Source organism: Hyalella azteca, unplaced genomic scaffold, assembly GCF_000764305.2.
Source record: "Hyalella azteca isolate HAZT.00-mixed unplaced genomic scaffold, Hazt_2.0.2 contig3143, whole genome shotgun sequence".
NCBI lineage: Eukaryota > Metazoa > Arthropoda > Malacostraca > Amphipoda > Hyalellidae > Hyalella > Hyalella azteca.
Genome location: NW_025933395.1, coordinates 1 through 13,996, shown reverse-complemented (window position 1 = coordinate 13,996; position 13,996 = coordinate 1). Strand labels below are relative to the sequence as shown.

General features: G+C 39.6%; 3 protein-coding genes across 3 annotated transcripts; 2 read left to right on the top strand and 1 right to left on the bottom strand.

Annotated features, from left to right (window-relative positions):
* The first annotated feature begins 338 nt into the window (after positions 1 to 338).
* Positions 339 to 2,878, top strand: LOC125179613. The gene is made up of 2 exons (XM_047885816.1): positions 339 to 2,197; positions 2,751 to 2,878. Exons 1-2 carry the CDS (start codon positions 345 to 347, stop codon positions 2,830 to 2,832), a joined length of 1,935 nt encoding a protein of 644 aa, XP_047741772.1. The 5' UTR covers positions 339 to 344; the 3' UTR covers positions 2,833 to 2,878.
* Positions 2,879 to 3,249: 371 nt separating this feature from the next.
* On the top strand, positions 3,250 to 7,331 carry LOC108671233. The gene is made up of 5 exons (XM_018158729.2): positions 3,250 to 3,466; positions 4,526 to 4,733; positions 5,826 to 5,971; positions 6,826 to 6,976; positions 7,271 to 7,331. Exons 1-5 carry the CDS (start codon positions 3,250 to 3,252, stop codon positions 7,329 to 7,331), a joined length of 783 nt encoding a protein of 260 aa, XP_018014218.2.
* A 1,352-nt stretch (positions 7,332 to 8,683) lies between these two features.
* On the bottom strand, positions 8,684 to 13,277 carry LOC108671231. The gene is made up of 3 exons (XM_018158728.2): positions 12,988 to 13,277; positions 12,340 to 12,447; positions 8,684 to 11,028 (listed from the first exon to the last, which is right to left on the bottom strand). The coding sequence occupies exons 1-3, from the start codon at positions 13,195 to 13,197 to the stop codon at positions 10,045 to 10,047; spliced, it is 1,302 nt and encodes a 433-aa protein (XP_018014217.1). The 5' UTR covers positions 13,198 to 13,277; the 3' UTR covers positions 8,684 to 10,044.
* Between the last annotated feature and the right edge of the window lie 719 nt (positions 13,278 to 13,996).

Genomic DNA, 13,996 nt, shown 5'->3' with positions numbered 1-13,996 from the left:
CTATTTCTTGACTTGAATTATCGCTAATCAAGAGGCCAATATTATATAGCCACGATTGTTTGCCATTCTGCAAGCAAATATGTAAGATTTAATCCTGCTATCACTGCCCACTCATAATATTCCCTGTGCACTTTGTCATTCAAAATAACACTATCCTCATTTGTGTTTTCGCAATACTTGCCTACAATTCACTGTTTGAAATAATTCTCTTGAAATGCATGTTAACATCTACTTCCTGGGTCGCATATCGTTAAAATTTGTTATACGTTGAAATGATCGGCTGGATCTTAGGATCGACGCGTTGTTGTAAATTTTCAATTTTTTCACTCTACAGATCACGCAAGATGGAGAGATTAGATCTGAATGAAATCTCGGCGCCCACTGCATCCGCAGCTGGTCTGCCATTGGAGATAGCATCCATTTATCGTAATATCATCGGTAATATGTACCTAAGCCCGAAAGTCATTCGGTTCTTAATTTTTAAAGAATGTGTTGATAAGCTAAGTTGTGAGACCTACAGACAATACATGGAACGCTTACGTGGAAATTCATTCAGTAATAAGGAATGGAAAGACGCTTGTCGAACCTCTCGGCAAGTTTTGGAAACTGATCGAAATCCTGATAAATTAGACGTCACCGATCTTTCGTGTTTACTTGAAAACATTCTCGTTTTACGTGAGAATAACGGCACTAGGGATTTCTCCGAGGTGCTCAACAAGGTGCGCGTCGTCAAAAATCTTCGAAATGAGATTATGCACAAATTTGAAGCAATGGTGGACCCACGAAAATTTATTGACCTGACGGCAGCCCTGTTAGAATTGATAAGAGAAGCCGGAAGGTTTTATTCTCTTCTTCCTGCCGAGGTTGAGGCTGAAGAAAAAGTTCTGAACTCCGAAATAGCAAATTTGCTGGTTATCGATAAAACTAGCCTTTTTTACTGTTGTTCGAGGCTGGCTATGTTTGGGAAGCAAGCCGTAAGACTACTGTGGGAGGCTAGGCTTACAAGTGAAGTGCTCATTTTGAGCAATGTTAAAGTGCAGCGTCAGGCCGTTTTCCACGCTCTCGAATTGATGGTGAGGGCAAGCGCTGGCGGAAAAGTCATTCCATACACCGAAATTTTTGAAACTTCTGAAAAATTCCTCGTAGTAACTGGTGTCGCTGGTGCCGGTAAGACAACTCTTGTCCAAAACATTGTACTTCATTTTTTCGAACTGCAGGAAGGGGATGCTGATTACTTGAGACCAATTAGCCAGGTCGTTCTGTTCGAGTGCAGGGATAGATACTCGGAAACTCTGAGTGATGTAATCGAGCAACACTTTGAAGATCTGTGCAGCGACTTCGGTAATAAGATTGTTCTCAAGGCCCTCTTACGTCTCGATGTCTTATTTATTATCGATGGTTTTGACGAAGTTCACGATATTTCTCTGAAAGTAGTGGCGGAAATCCTGGCCAAGACGTGGCGAAGTAATTGTCGTGTATTGATTACCACCCGTCCACACGGCCTGAAGAAGTTACAGCCAATTTTGCTTAGCAAAAATTGCTGCTTCTCTGAGTTCGAGATCATGCCGCTCGCAAAACTTGAAGACCAGCTCGCATTTTTGAGAAGGTACGAAGAGTCGTTGAGTGAGTTCAGCCAAGTTGGAGAAATGGCAAGAAGTTTCTCTTCGTTGAAAGAAGATGTCCGAAGTTTGTTCACAGAACCCATAAACTTGATGCATTTCTGTGACGTGTATAAGTACATGCCTGAAAAGATACCCTCATGGCAAACACCAGGGGACGTGGCTCGTGACATTCTCAGCTTATACAAGAGACTCGTCGAGATAAAATTGTTGGATTCAAACTACTGTGATTCAGAGGACATGATTGAGGATCTGTTTGCTGTCATCGGTTCCACAGCATTAGAATTGCTGCATAACAACATCGTAACTTTATCTGAAGAAAATTGCCAGTACCTAAAGCGACAGTGTAAACTTGTGCTCAAAAGAGCTAATACGACCTGTAAAATCGACCCAGAAATTGTTCTATCAGTAGTGCTTAAAATGTGCAGGCCGTTATCAGGTAAAAGGTTCGTAAGCTACTCCTTTCCCCACAAGACAGTCCAGGAAATGTTCGCAGCTGAGAGCATCGTAAGGCGTATACAAGACAGCGGAGATTCCATCAACACTATCCTCGGAAACATGTCGAAGAAAATAGCGCAGTGAGCAGAAATAAAATAGAAATTATTAATGTTATAGCAGTGCGATAACCTAGCAAGAAGCTTTAGGCAGAAGAGTTATTGGTATTAAAATATGTAATGAATGTATGTGTAGTCTTGCACGTTGCATTTTTTATAATTACAAGTTCGAAAGCTCGTCTGCCTTCAAAAACCATAATTCTTTTCCAATTTGTTCACTTCTTTTTAGCGCATTTTCTCATTTATGGAAAAAATGCACTATTGAGCTCGCCATGTCCGTCTGTCCGTCCGTCTGTCTGTCCGTCCGTGACTTCACGTTTTCGTCGACGAGAAAATGCGCTCTGTCACTCACTGCAGTGAGTACTGAGTTATATTTTTTCAATTTATGCGCTTATTTTTCCAATTTATTCGTGTAATGTTGGCTGCAATACCTAACATACTTGAAACAATTCGCTTACATAAATTCTGTTTTGGTACGTTATAAACGGAAAATCGTTTCACGTGACGCCACACATTCAATATTTATTGCTATTCCTTTGGGGCGAAGCTTCTTTTTGTCAGTTTTATTATGTTCCAGGAACGGGGACCGAGATTCGAGCTTTGCACCACTGAAGCGGACAGAACAGAACTCTGAGCAGAGACACCCTCTGCAACCGTGAGTATTGTTTCTGTTGTTTGAACTGCAGTGAATCACCTAAGATGGCGTTCAATTATCCTTAGTTCAACAAAATTACTAAACTCATTGGTTGTTTAACCCAGTAAGTTTACTTTGTAATGTTTAGTGAGATTATTTTTCGATACTACTTCGTTCGCTGTTTTAATTCCCAATTTCTTCTTTCGATGAATTAACTCGTTATTCCCCGTTTTATTTACTTTATTCCTACAATTGTAACTAGACAAAATTAACAAGTAAATAGAGGCAATTTCAGATAATTAATTATTCATTATGTTATGATCTCACATAATTAATAATTTAAAATAACAAATTTACGCTTCGTTCAATAAACAAATATGGAAAAATTCGATGTACTTATAAATGTGTCTCGTGCCGTCATCCCCGAACGTCTCACTCCAGCATGCGCGAGGTGCTTCTGTACGTGGTGCAGATCTTGAATAAACTCAGTCACTGCCTCTTCTTGCGCCACTGGCCGGAGCTGAAGCAGACGCTGCGCGACGCAGGCATCGTAACAGGAGACGATGTGAGGGACTGCGTCGTGCGCTGTTCCGACGTGGCCGACGATGTGGCAGAGCTCGCAGCCCTGTCCGAGTCTGATACCTGGCGCATCAGGAGTGGTGGGTGATGTTCATACCTGTTGGAGATGTTGCTCACGTTCAGTGCTTCGCGAGCCATTAAAAGCTTCGGCTAGAAACATAATAGTTCATCTGTGCTTCGCTAGCCATCAAATGCACCGGCTAACAATATAGTGCGCAGGCCATCAGTGCTTCGTGGGCCATGAATAGCTTCGGCTAAAAACAAAGAGCGCAGGTCATCTGTGCTACGCGAGCAATCAGACGCTACGGCTAACTATATCGTTCGCATTCTATCAGTAATTCGCTAGCCATCAAATGCAGGAGCTAATAACAATTCTACGTTGTATTTATGCACACAATGTACTTTAACTACATTTGTACACAAACGGCTTCCTGTAAGTCATCCAGCTGCGAGGCGTGATCAGAAAGAAGCTCACAGGTTAGGTGAACAGTCTAGTCTTCGCACATCGTAATATGTTTCGTGATTTTAACATATTTCGTAGTGGCATTTCACCATGAACTGATTCTGGAAATCTAGAAATCTCACGATACTGCAATGAATGTCAATGAATGAACGTGGAAACAGTTAAGAACTCAAATCATCTGTGAATCAGTGCAGAAAAATTTATGCTCTCTGGGGCACTGTGTTGCATAATTCAAATAGATTCTGAAACTGAAAAGGTTTTCGATTTGTTTGTGTTTAAAGGAAATTCTGTAACTAATGCATAAAATGACATTGCCTAAGAGATGATTTTTGCGAAAATGATTTGAGAAAAATATGTGAAATGACTTTCCAAGTGACTTTGTTCAGCACTCTTGTTACAAAGTCGAGACATTTTCTGTTGTTATTATTATGGGTGGCCCAGTGGTTAAAGTTCAGAGTACCAAGATATTGGCGCAGAGAGGCGCGGGTTCGATCCCAGCTCTGTGCGACAGTTTCTGGTCAGAATCGGCGAGGAGGCCGGGCGGTTAAGCACAGCAGAATTGTAGCAGTGAGTTGCGAGTTCGAGACCGCGAAATGCTGTGAATGTTCTGTGATGTTAAGAATCGGTGACAGGCCTACGGCCTATTTAACGCTGAAACCGCTATAACGTGTTGCAGGTCGGGAGGTTGCGGCAGTGAGTCATATGTTGCATCACGCGCAACCGAAGCTCCTGGAGGTGATGTTGAGCTCGGACGACCTGAAGGTGAAGACAGGGTGGCCGGAGCTTGCTGGGCGTCGTGTGGGGGACGTATATATTTTACTGCATAATCTTGATGAGGAATATAATCCCCATGACCACTTCCTCGAGCCGCTGCTCAGCAGCAAGTGAGAATCTTTTAAGAACAAGTTAATTTAATAATTTTAATTATTAATTATTATTATTTAATTTAATTAATAATTATATTAATAATAATTATATTAATAATTATTTAATTTAATTTTAATTTAATTTTCTCAACAGTCTGAGAAACGGTGAATTCTAAATCAAATGTATTTTGCCAAACGAAAAAAATGTGCCTTACATACTATATGAGCTGGGTACTACCTCGTCACGCTTTTACTATTGGTCCCTGATAAATGGCAAGGTTCTCAGCCATTGTAACACTTTAGATTAGTCTATTCTCTATGAGACATGCTTTCAATAATACTGTTTATTAATGTAGATTTTGCTTCTTTTCACGATTGCTGAAAGTACGAACACATAATATAATCAATGGCTGAATGTCCAATCGATATATAGTACAAATAAGTCCCTCTGTATGATTAGTTAACAACTAGCAAAGCCTACTTAAGTTTCCGTGGCATAGTGCGCGGGAAAAACTGAACATGCATTTAATGACAGTTAAATCGACAGGCAAATACAAATAATTCAACAGTAACGTCTAATAGTAACAGCGCAGTACTAAATTACTGTCAGCTTACATCGCCGAATATTCCCAAAACTTTCCACTTGATTTTTCCATGCATCAATAAATTTTTATCATTACTGGTATCTCTCTTAATTAATGTTATCTCTTTTTCTTACTAGTTTCTCTTTTTTATTACTCATTTTTTTCATTACACATTTCTCTTTTTATTACTGCTTTCTCTTTTCATTACTGGTATCTCACTTCATTACTCATTTCTTTTTTCATTACTGTTCTCTTTTTTTATTACTCATTTCTCTTTTTATTACTGCTTTCTCTTTTCATTACTCATTTCTCTTTTCACTACTGGTATCTTTTTTCATTACTCATTTCTCTTTTCATTATTGATTTCTCTTTTCATCTATGGTATCTCTTTCCATTACTGGTTTCCCTTTTCATCACTAGTTTCTCTTTTCATTACTGGTCCCCATTTCATTACTGGCATCTCTTTTCATCACTGGTACCCTTTTCATCATTACTGGTCAATCCCTTTCATTTCGTGATGCCTCAGAATGAGACTCGCTTGGTTCGAGGGCTGCCTGGGCACTCCAGCAGGGGTGGCCGCCCTCGCTTCGGTCGCCAGGAGCGCGTACCTCGACATCTACATGGCTGCCCCTCTGGACCTCAGCGCCCTGAGTGGCAAATACGAGGACCTCAGTGAGTACATGAAGGATAAGTGTATGTGAATGTTCAAATATTATCACTGTGTGATCAGAGATGGTAATGCCGTCGATAAACGCCCAAAAGAATTTTTCCAATTTCAGCAGGGATAGCTGTCCACAGTAAACGGCATGAAAGTTTGTCATGGAAAAGTGCAGGCAGTAATAGTTCAATTCTGACTTTCATTTTTATGCTCAAAATGCAGGTCAAGTCCTGTCCTAATTCAGCTAGTACCGTTTGACTTTAAATTCTATTCAACTAAATATGATGTAACTGACATTTTACATCCTCTCTTTCAACCCATTTTCATTGTATGTTAAAGATTTTGATTCATTGTTATTCATGATGTAAGTTCTGTAATGTTAGAGTAAAACATGTAAATATTTCAATGACGTGACAATTAAGGGCAAGTGGGGTTTGCGTAAATCCCCATGTATCCATGTATTAAAAGTAGAGAAAGACCAAAATGTTCAAGAGCCGTATCGCAGCCATCTACATTTTCGGAACTCCGACATTCCTGGTGTCTTTAAACCATCAAGAAAAGAAACAATTTTGATACTAACTCTGACAATTTTAAATTTTCAATCGCTCCATGATCAGTTTATTACTTGATCAGTACTTAGTAACAAAGAGATCATCTCAATTAAACATTATCTCACTTACCATCTCCTGCTTGTTAATACTTATTGTTGCATTTGCTACGAATACAACTACGCAACTCCCCGGCCCCCGCACTTGTATATGACAGCGTGCAGTTAACCTTAGCTTTAACCTTAACGTTTTTAAAAGCTCATCAATGTTATGTAATGGATTGAAAATTTCTTATATGTATAATTTCATTAACTGTTCAGTTCTACACACGCGCCCGTCTATGTTCCCTCCACCCCTCATGTATGCGCTGCCTGCTACGCCTGAGCCCAAGCTGCACCTGGATGGGGTGGACGTGGGCTCTTGGGAGACCGCAGTCCACACCATCACCGCCCTGGCACCCTCTGGGGGGAGGTACGTACAGCTGTTATGTACCTAAACTTAGTTCTTATTTAGCATCTGTTGTATACGTTACTGCAGAAAAATTACTTCGCGGATGCAGAAAAATTAACAGTGCCATCAAGGCACATGCGCACAAGCAGAATAAAATCGATTGAAAATGCGATAGCTAATCGTCGGCTATGATAGCTAATCGTTGGCAATCAATAAACAATCAATGCACCCGTTATCAAAGTGTATGTATGAAAAGAAATAATGCGTATTATCAGATTATCACAATTTTATTAGCTATTTGACACTATGGTGCAGGCTCGAGTTCAACCAAAACCAGATTCAAAATAATTCTGATCTTCCTGTCGGTTCTGAATAAAAAAATGCTTGAGTTCAGATAGTGAAGTTTCAGATATTTATTGCTTGCAACAGTTGGATGAAGAAGTTGAAAAAGAGGCCCAATTCTTTCTGCCTGCTGCAAGGAATGCAACAGAAATGATGATCAAATTGCGGTCTGGGCCACGTTCATGGTTTGTGGGCCACTTTTGTAACGCAACAAAATTTAATGGCCGGATTGTGCAACATTGAAAATTGTGGAACTTGCTTGGTAAACTCGAAATTGTGAACGCGACAACTCGAAGAGACACTGAAAGTTATTGGGATGGGAGAGATCTCATTCTTAACTTACAGATACTTGGCTTAAAGCAGCTGTAATTTCCATGCAAGACGAAGTTAGAAATTGCCAACATACTGGGGGCGCTAGACTGTCATACTCCAGGCCAGAAATTCCATATCTGAGTGTAACATTGTCATTGTTCTTAAATAATGCGGTGCACTTTACTGACTCAACTTTTTAAAGCAGAATAATAACATGGCCTGCTATTAAAAAATTGCCAATTCATGTGACTATGGACTCTAGTAGAAACCATGGGTCTATTTCTTCAACGCCGACACTTCTATTCTATTCTAATAGCTTAAGCGTTAAAGTTTAGATTACGGACAGTGCAAGATACGTTCTTGCACTTGTAGAGAGGATAGAAGCTACGGGAGTTGTGCTTCAGACATTGAAGTAGTGTTTCAGACATTGAAGTTGTGTTTCAGACATTGGCGTTGTGTTTCAGACATTGACGTTGTGTTTCAGACATTGTACATAACAGTGCACGTTATCTCCTGTTCTTCCTAAGGAGATTATGAACATATCTGGAGTAAGTACCGAATATATTGCCTAATCTCAACCTCCATTCTAATCAAGCAGCAACTGATGCTATTTGCACCTGTTACTACCAGCATTTAACTTCGCAGTATTTCAGCAGGGGGAATTCAACAGTTGAACTGCAGATCAGCGATACCGTGCCACCAGACGGACCAGTTGTGACAGAGACAACTGAACTGAAGCTCTTAGGCTCAGCACAGCTCCGGCATGATTAAGCCAAGAAAGATATTGAGATCCAGCTTCTTGTTTTTTCCTTTCCATACTTGATAAATTAAATTACAACTGATAACGGAAGTGCACTGTAAAGTAATAGTAGTAGTAGTAGTAGTAGTAGTAGTAGTAGTAGTATTAGTAGTAGTAGTAGTAGTATTAGTAGTAGTAGTATTAGTAGTAGTAGTAGTTAGAGCGAGATTTCTAGCGCTTCAGATCAACTTCGTCTATTTCGCGCCGAAGGTGCAGTTTTCGATTTCGCAGGTTCAGGTTTCTTCAGTGCACTGTAAAAAAAAACTCAGAACGCTTATCAAAAACCCTCCTGAATGGAATGTTTATTCCTCTGTTCATTAAATATCAACAATAATGAGAGCGTCAGCTCCGAGGCATCGACCTGACTCAGTTCAAAACCTGTCCCTGCGAGCGCTTGCACAATTTATTGAATTAAAGAAGTGAATGATGCAGAGACATTTACAGACATGACAGATGAATAAAGCCTGACCAATATAAAGATAATTATATACAAAAAATAATTAAACGTAAAGGCTATTAACAGATTGTTACTTGCAGTGCTGTCCGTTAGACCATACGGGTTTAGTGAAGGCTCTTCAATTCAATAATTCAACAGGAAAAAGACAACTAAGAAACTAGTTATTCAGGCTAGTGATAAAGAATCACGGGTATAGTGAATGATCTTCAATTCTGCAATTCAACAGGAAAAGACAACTAAGAAACTATTCAGGCTAGTGATTAGGAATCACGGGTATAGTGAATAGTCTTCAATTCTGCAATTCAACAGGAAAAAGACAACTAAGAAACTATTTATTCAGGCTAGTGATTAAGAATCACGGGTATAGTGAATAGTCTTCAATTCAATAATTCAACAGGAGAAAGACAACTAAGAAACTATTCAGGCTAGTGATGAGGAATCACGGGTATAGTGAATAGTCTTCAATTCTGCAATTCAACAGGAAACACACAACTCAAAATTTATTCAAGCTACTGATGAGGAACGTTGAGTCATAATCACACGGCCATCAGCGAGCTCCGAGTTGCTGAACAGTGACAGCTGGCCACGAGTTGAATTAGAAAACGCATGGGACATATTATCCAAACTGTAACACACTTGCAGCACGCATCCCTGATACCCCTTTATACCAGTCGAAACTGGGTCACGATAACTCACAAACGCGCTTAACAATGCACCATCGTTTGGAAATATTTCGCTTATTTCACTGAGTGTTGAGGACGTGGGATAGAGTAGCGTTCGTTGCTTCAGGAAACCATTACCTTACCATCATGATGGGCGGCCATGTAAGGCAACCTAATTCTTTCATCATGACTTAAAACTCTAGTAATAAATTAGTTCAAATTTCGAGTTTTTGTACTGAGGCGACACAAAATGAGAATAACTAAATGAGAAGTGCTGAGCAACATTAGTTACTTAGAGAGAGGCAATGTAAACAAGTGAAAGTGATTCATTGACAAGATCTTAAACATATGAAGATTATACAAATAATAAATCAATATCCATAAAAATATCACATAGAAGCAGCTTCAAACCACGAAGACAAAAGAGGTTAGCCGCTTTATTTGTCTCATTTAAAAAACTAAGTTCATATTAGTATAAATAGCATTACCTGAAAAATACCTATATTGTGTTCAAAAACTAACGATTTTTCTTTTGAAGGAACAATTTGGTTTTAAGAACTTTAGGCACTCGCCTAATAGTGAGAGAAACTCTAGTGCCTCTGCGTAATATAAAAGATTTATTGCCTTTTATTTCCAAGGCACCAACTACAACATTCAACTCCTGAGTTCCACAGCCATCAAGCCCCGACAACACAGACAGAGATGACGGCAGTGCCTCCTCAGACGCCGTAGGGGGTGCGTCTCCGGTGTCCGCAGTGCTTTCTGAACTTGGAAGCTTTACAGGGATATCTTCAGTTGTAATTACGGTTGAACTTTCTGATGTTTGCTCAATAAAACTTGCTAATTTCTGATTAGAGTTATCGGGGATGTTATTTTCTGTTTCTATACTGCCATTTCTAAAGTCGGAGTTAGGTCGCAAATTACGAGAACATAAAGCGAATTCATTTTCAAACACAGCTGTTTTACATTCATTGTCATCCTCATCCGTTACATTTTTTCCATTAGTATTTTCCTCCGCAAGTGGAGGTATGTGAGAATTGTCCACAATTTTTCTGGTCTTCTTTGAAACATATTCACAAAAGCGTGTCAGTTCTTCTAAAAATTCCTGATTTGTCAGATCATCCGACATTAAATCTAGAAGTAAACGACCACAAGCATGAAAATTTTGGAATCCTTCACGCTTTGCCAATTCGTTTGTGTTTAGTTGGTTCTTCAAATTTACGTCGTTAATACTTGGCATGTCTTTGGAAACTGATGACTTTTCTCCCTTCTGAAGAAAATCCTCAAAATTTTCCCCTCGAGAAGAAAATATGTTCCAGACAATGTTTTCTTGTTGACCGAGCGCAGTTTGACGCCAATTTAAAACGCGGTCTTTGTTGACGAGATCCAGTAGCGCGTGGGAGCTGATGTCGTGCAGACATGAGGTGTACGCACGCTCCTGCAGGATGAGCAGACTGCGGGGCTCCAGAAGTAGGGACCCAAGGAAGCGGTCCTTCAAACTCTGTGACATGAGAACGAATCAATCAATAGGACATGACAGTCAAAAGTGAATAGGAGCTTCTTAGTCATGGGTGAACTTGGTCATGGGTGAACTTAGTCATGGGTGAACTTGGTCATGGGTGAACTTAGTCATGGGTGAACTTGGTCATGGGTGAACTTAGTCATGAGTGAACTTAATCATGGGTGAACTTGGTCATGGGTGAACTTGGTCATGGGTGAACTTGGTCATGGGTGAACTTGGTCATGGGTGAACTTGGTCATGGGTGAACTTGTTCATGGGTGAACTTAGTCATGGGTGAACTCAGTCCTGGGTGAACTTAGTCATCGTTGAATTTACAATTCAAATTGATATATATTTACAAAATGGTCCTATACGCCAAGTAAGCAGATAGAATATGCAGTCAGTAACTACTGCACACTGAATGCTTCAGCGAGGCACAAGAACATACAGGATGGTTCAGTCACAGACCAGATGGCTCAATCAGTTGAATACTACCAGTGAGTTATGTCAAGAGAATTCCAAGATTTCCAACTGCCTCAATGCAGTGCAGTTTTATATTAAGGATATTATTCTAACAAAGAAAACAAAATGGATTAAATTATTAGCTGTCTGAAATAAAAATTCATCAGTCAATCATACAGGCCAACAGACAAGCTTTTACTTAGCAGATTTGTTGAAGGACATAAGGAAACTTGAATTTCATTCTACATGTAACTTCATAAAGTTTTTTACACATTATTAAAAAGGAAAAACACTTGCACATCATCTCATGAATTTCATTCAATCTATCATTTTGATAATAATTTTATCAAAGGATTAATATAAACAGAGATCACATTGTTAAGCATTATGAAACAATTTCACCATGGCCAATTCCATACACACTATATTTGTCTGTAGCTAATAAAGGCTTCAAAGTTTTTATTCTTTAATATTCAGTATCACTGCAAACAATACCGTACTCACTAGCAAACTCAAGCTTTCCCAAAAGAAAAGCAACTAAAATGAATATTGTGAGTCATTAAGCAGCAAACTATACCCACCATGATGCCTTGGCCAGGGCAGTATTCATTCACCAGGACAACCAATACCATACTCACTAGCAAACTCAAGCTATCCCAAAATAAAAGTAACTAAAATGAATATCGTTAGTCATTAAGCTGCAAACTATGCCCACCATGATGCCTTGGCCAGGGCAGTATTCATTCACCAGGACAACCAATACCATACTCACTAGCAAACTCAAGCTATCCCAAAATAAAAGTAACGAAAATGAATATCGTTAGTCATTAAGCAGCAAACTATACCCACCATGATGCCTTGGCCAGGGCAGTATTCATTCACCAGGACATGGTTGGCTTCCATGCCCCCAAAGATGCCCAGGCCTGACACTCTGGTGGTGACGAGTTCTTGCAACCACTGCCCAGAGATGATAAGGTCATCACACATTTTTAGTTCTACCATTACAAACTTTTCTTGGTGACTGGAACAAGTTATGGAAAAAAAAATTAGAGAATACAATTCTAAATGACATTAAAATTTAAAAAAAAAAATAAAAATAAACAGTGGGCATCTCCCACACTGCAAAGAAATCAATCCAAGTCCTTCAAGAGATGATGATGAATACAAGTACAAGCCCATACTGAGATACAAGTACTTTGAATTCTCAGTATGGGCAAAATGGTTCTTCCACACCTGTTGTAAAAGAACAAATTTGCCATTTTGTGAGCTGAAAATGAAACATTTTAAGACATTTAACATGTCTCGAGACAACATTGAGTAAAAGAAATGATATCATCTCTCCTTCAATGCGTTTACAGGACATTTATTGCACAGAAAACATGAAAGAAGTAAAATAAAAATAAATTATTGCCTGCAATTAAATTATCAACACCATGTATATATATATATATGACAGCATTCCATAAGCATGCTTAGAATAGCATGGGTATCACTAACCTGAGGCATAGGTTCAGGCACCATGCCTTTCTCATGTGGTTTGCCTCCCCAGTTCTGGAGACGTCTGTGGCTCAACACTGTCCACTTAGGCTTTGGAGCCGCATATACTCCCTGCCACAATTTAGACTCCTCGTCTTGTGTCAGGAAATTGCTCAGGTAGTACACAGCCTTTGGGGCCTGTTGTTGCAATGAAAAGTAATAATTAATCATGTGTTTATATTATTAACCATAATACTTGACTTGAAAATTAACCTGCAGGCTGCAAGTAGACTCCTGCGTTTGGTATTTTTTTTAATACGAGACGAGACGAGACAACAGGCTCTGTCCCGGTTCGCAATAAAAACCGGGACAATTTTCAGCCCTCCGTTGGAATTCCGGGACGATACCGAGACGAGACGAGACGTCCCGGTTAAAATAGGTACCTTAAAATTTCTTCGCATTCTATCAGTAATTCGCTAGCCATCAAATGCAGGAGCTAATAACAATTCTACGTTGTATTTATGCACACAATGTACTTTAACTACATTTGTACTTTAACATGTTGCAGGTCGGGAGGTTGCGGCAGTAAGTCATATGTTGTGTCACGCGCAACCGAAGCTCCTGGAGGTGATGTTGAGCTCGGAGGACCTGAAGGTGAAGACAGGGTGGCCGGAGCTTGCTGGGCGTCGTGTGGGGGACGTATATATTTTGCTGCATAACCTTGATGAGGAATATAATCCCCATGACCACTTCCTCGAGCCGCTGCTCAGTAGCAAGTGAGAATCTTTTATGAACAAGTTAATTTAAGTTAATTATCCTCAACAGTCTGAGAAACGGTGAATTCTAAATCAAATGTATTTTGCCAAACGAAAAAAATGTGCCTTACATACTATATGAGCTGGGTACTACCTCGTCACGCTTTTACTATTGGTCCCTGATAAATGGCAAGGTTCTCAGCCATTGTAACACTTTAGATTAGTCTATTCTCTATGAGGCATGCTTTCAATAAAACTGTTTATTAATGTAGATT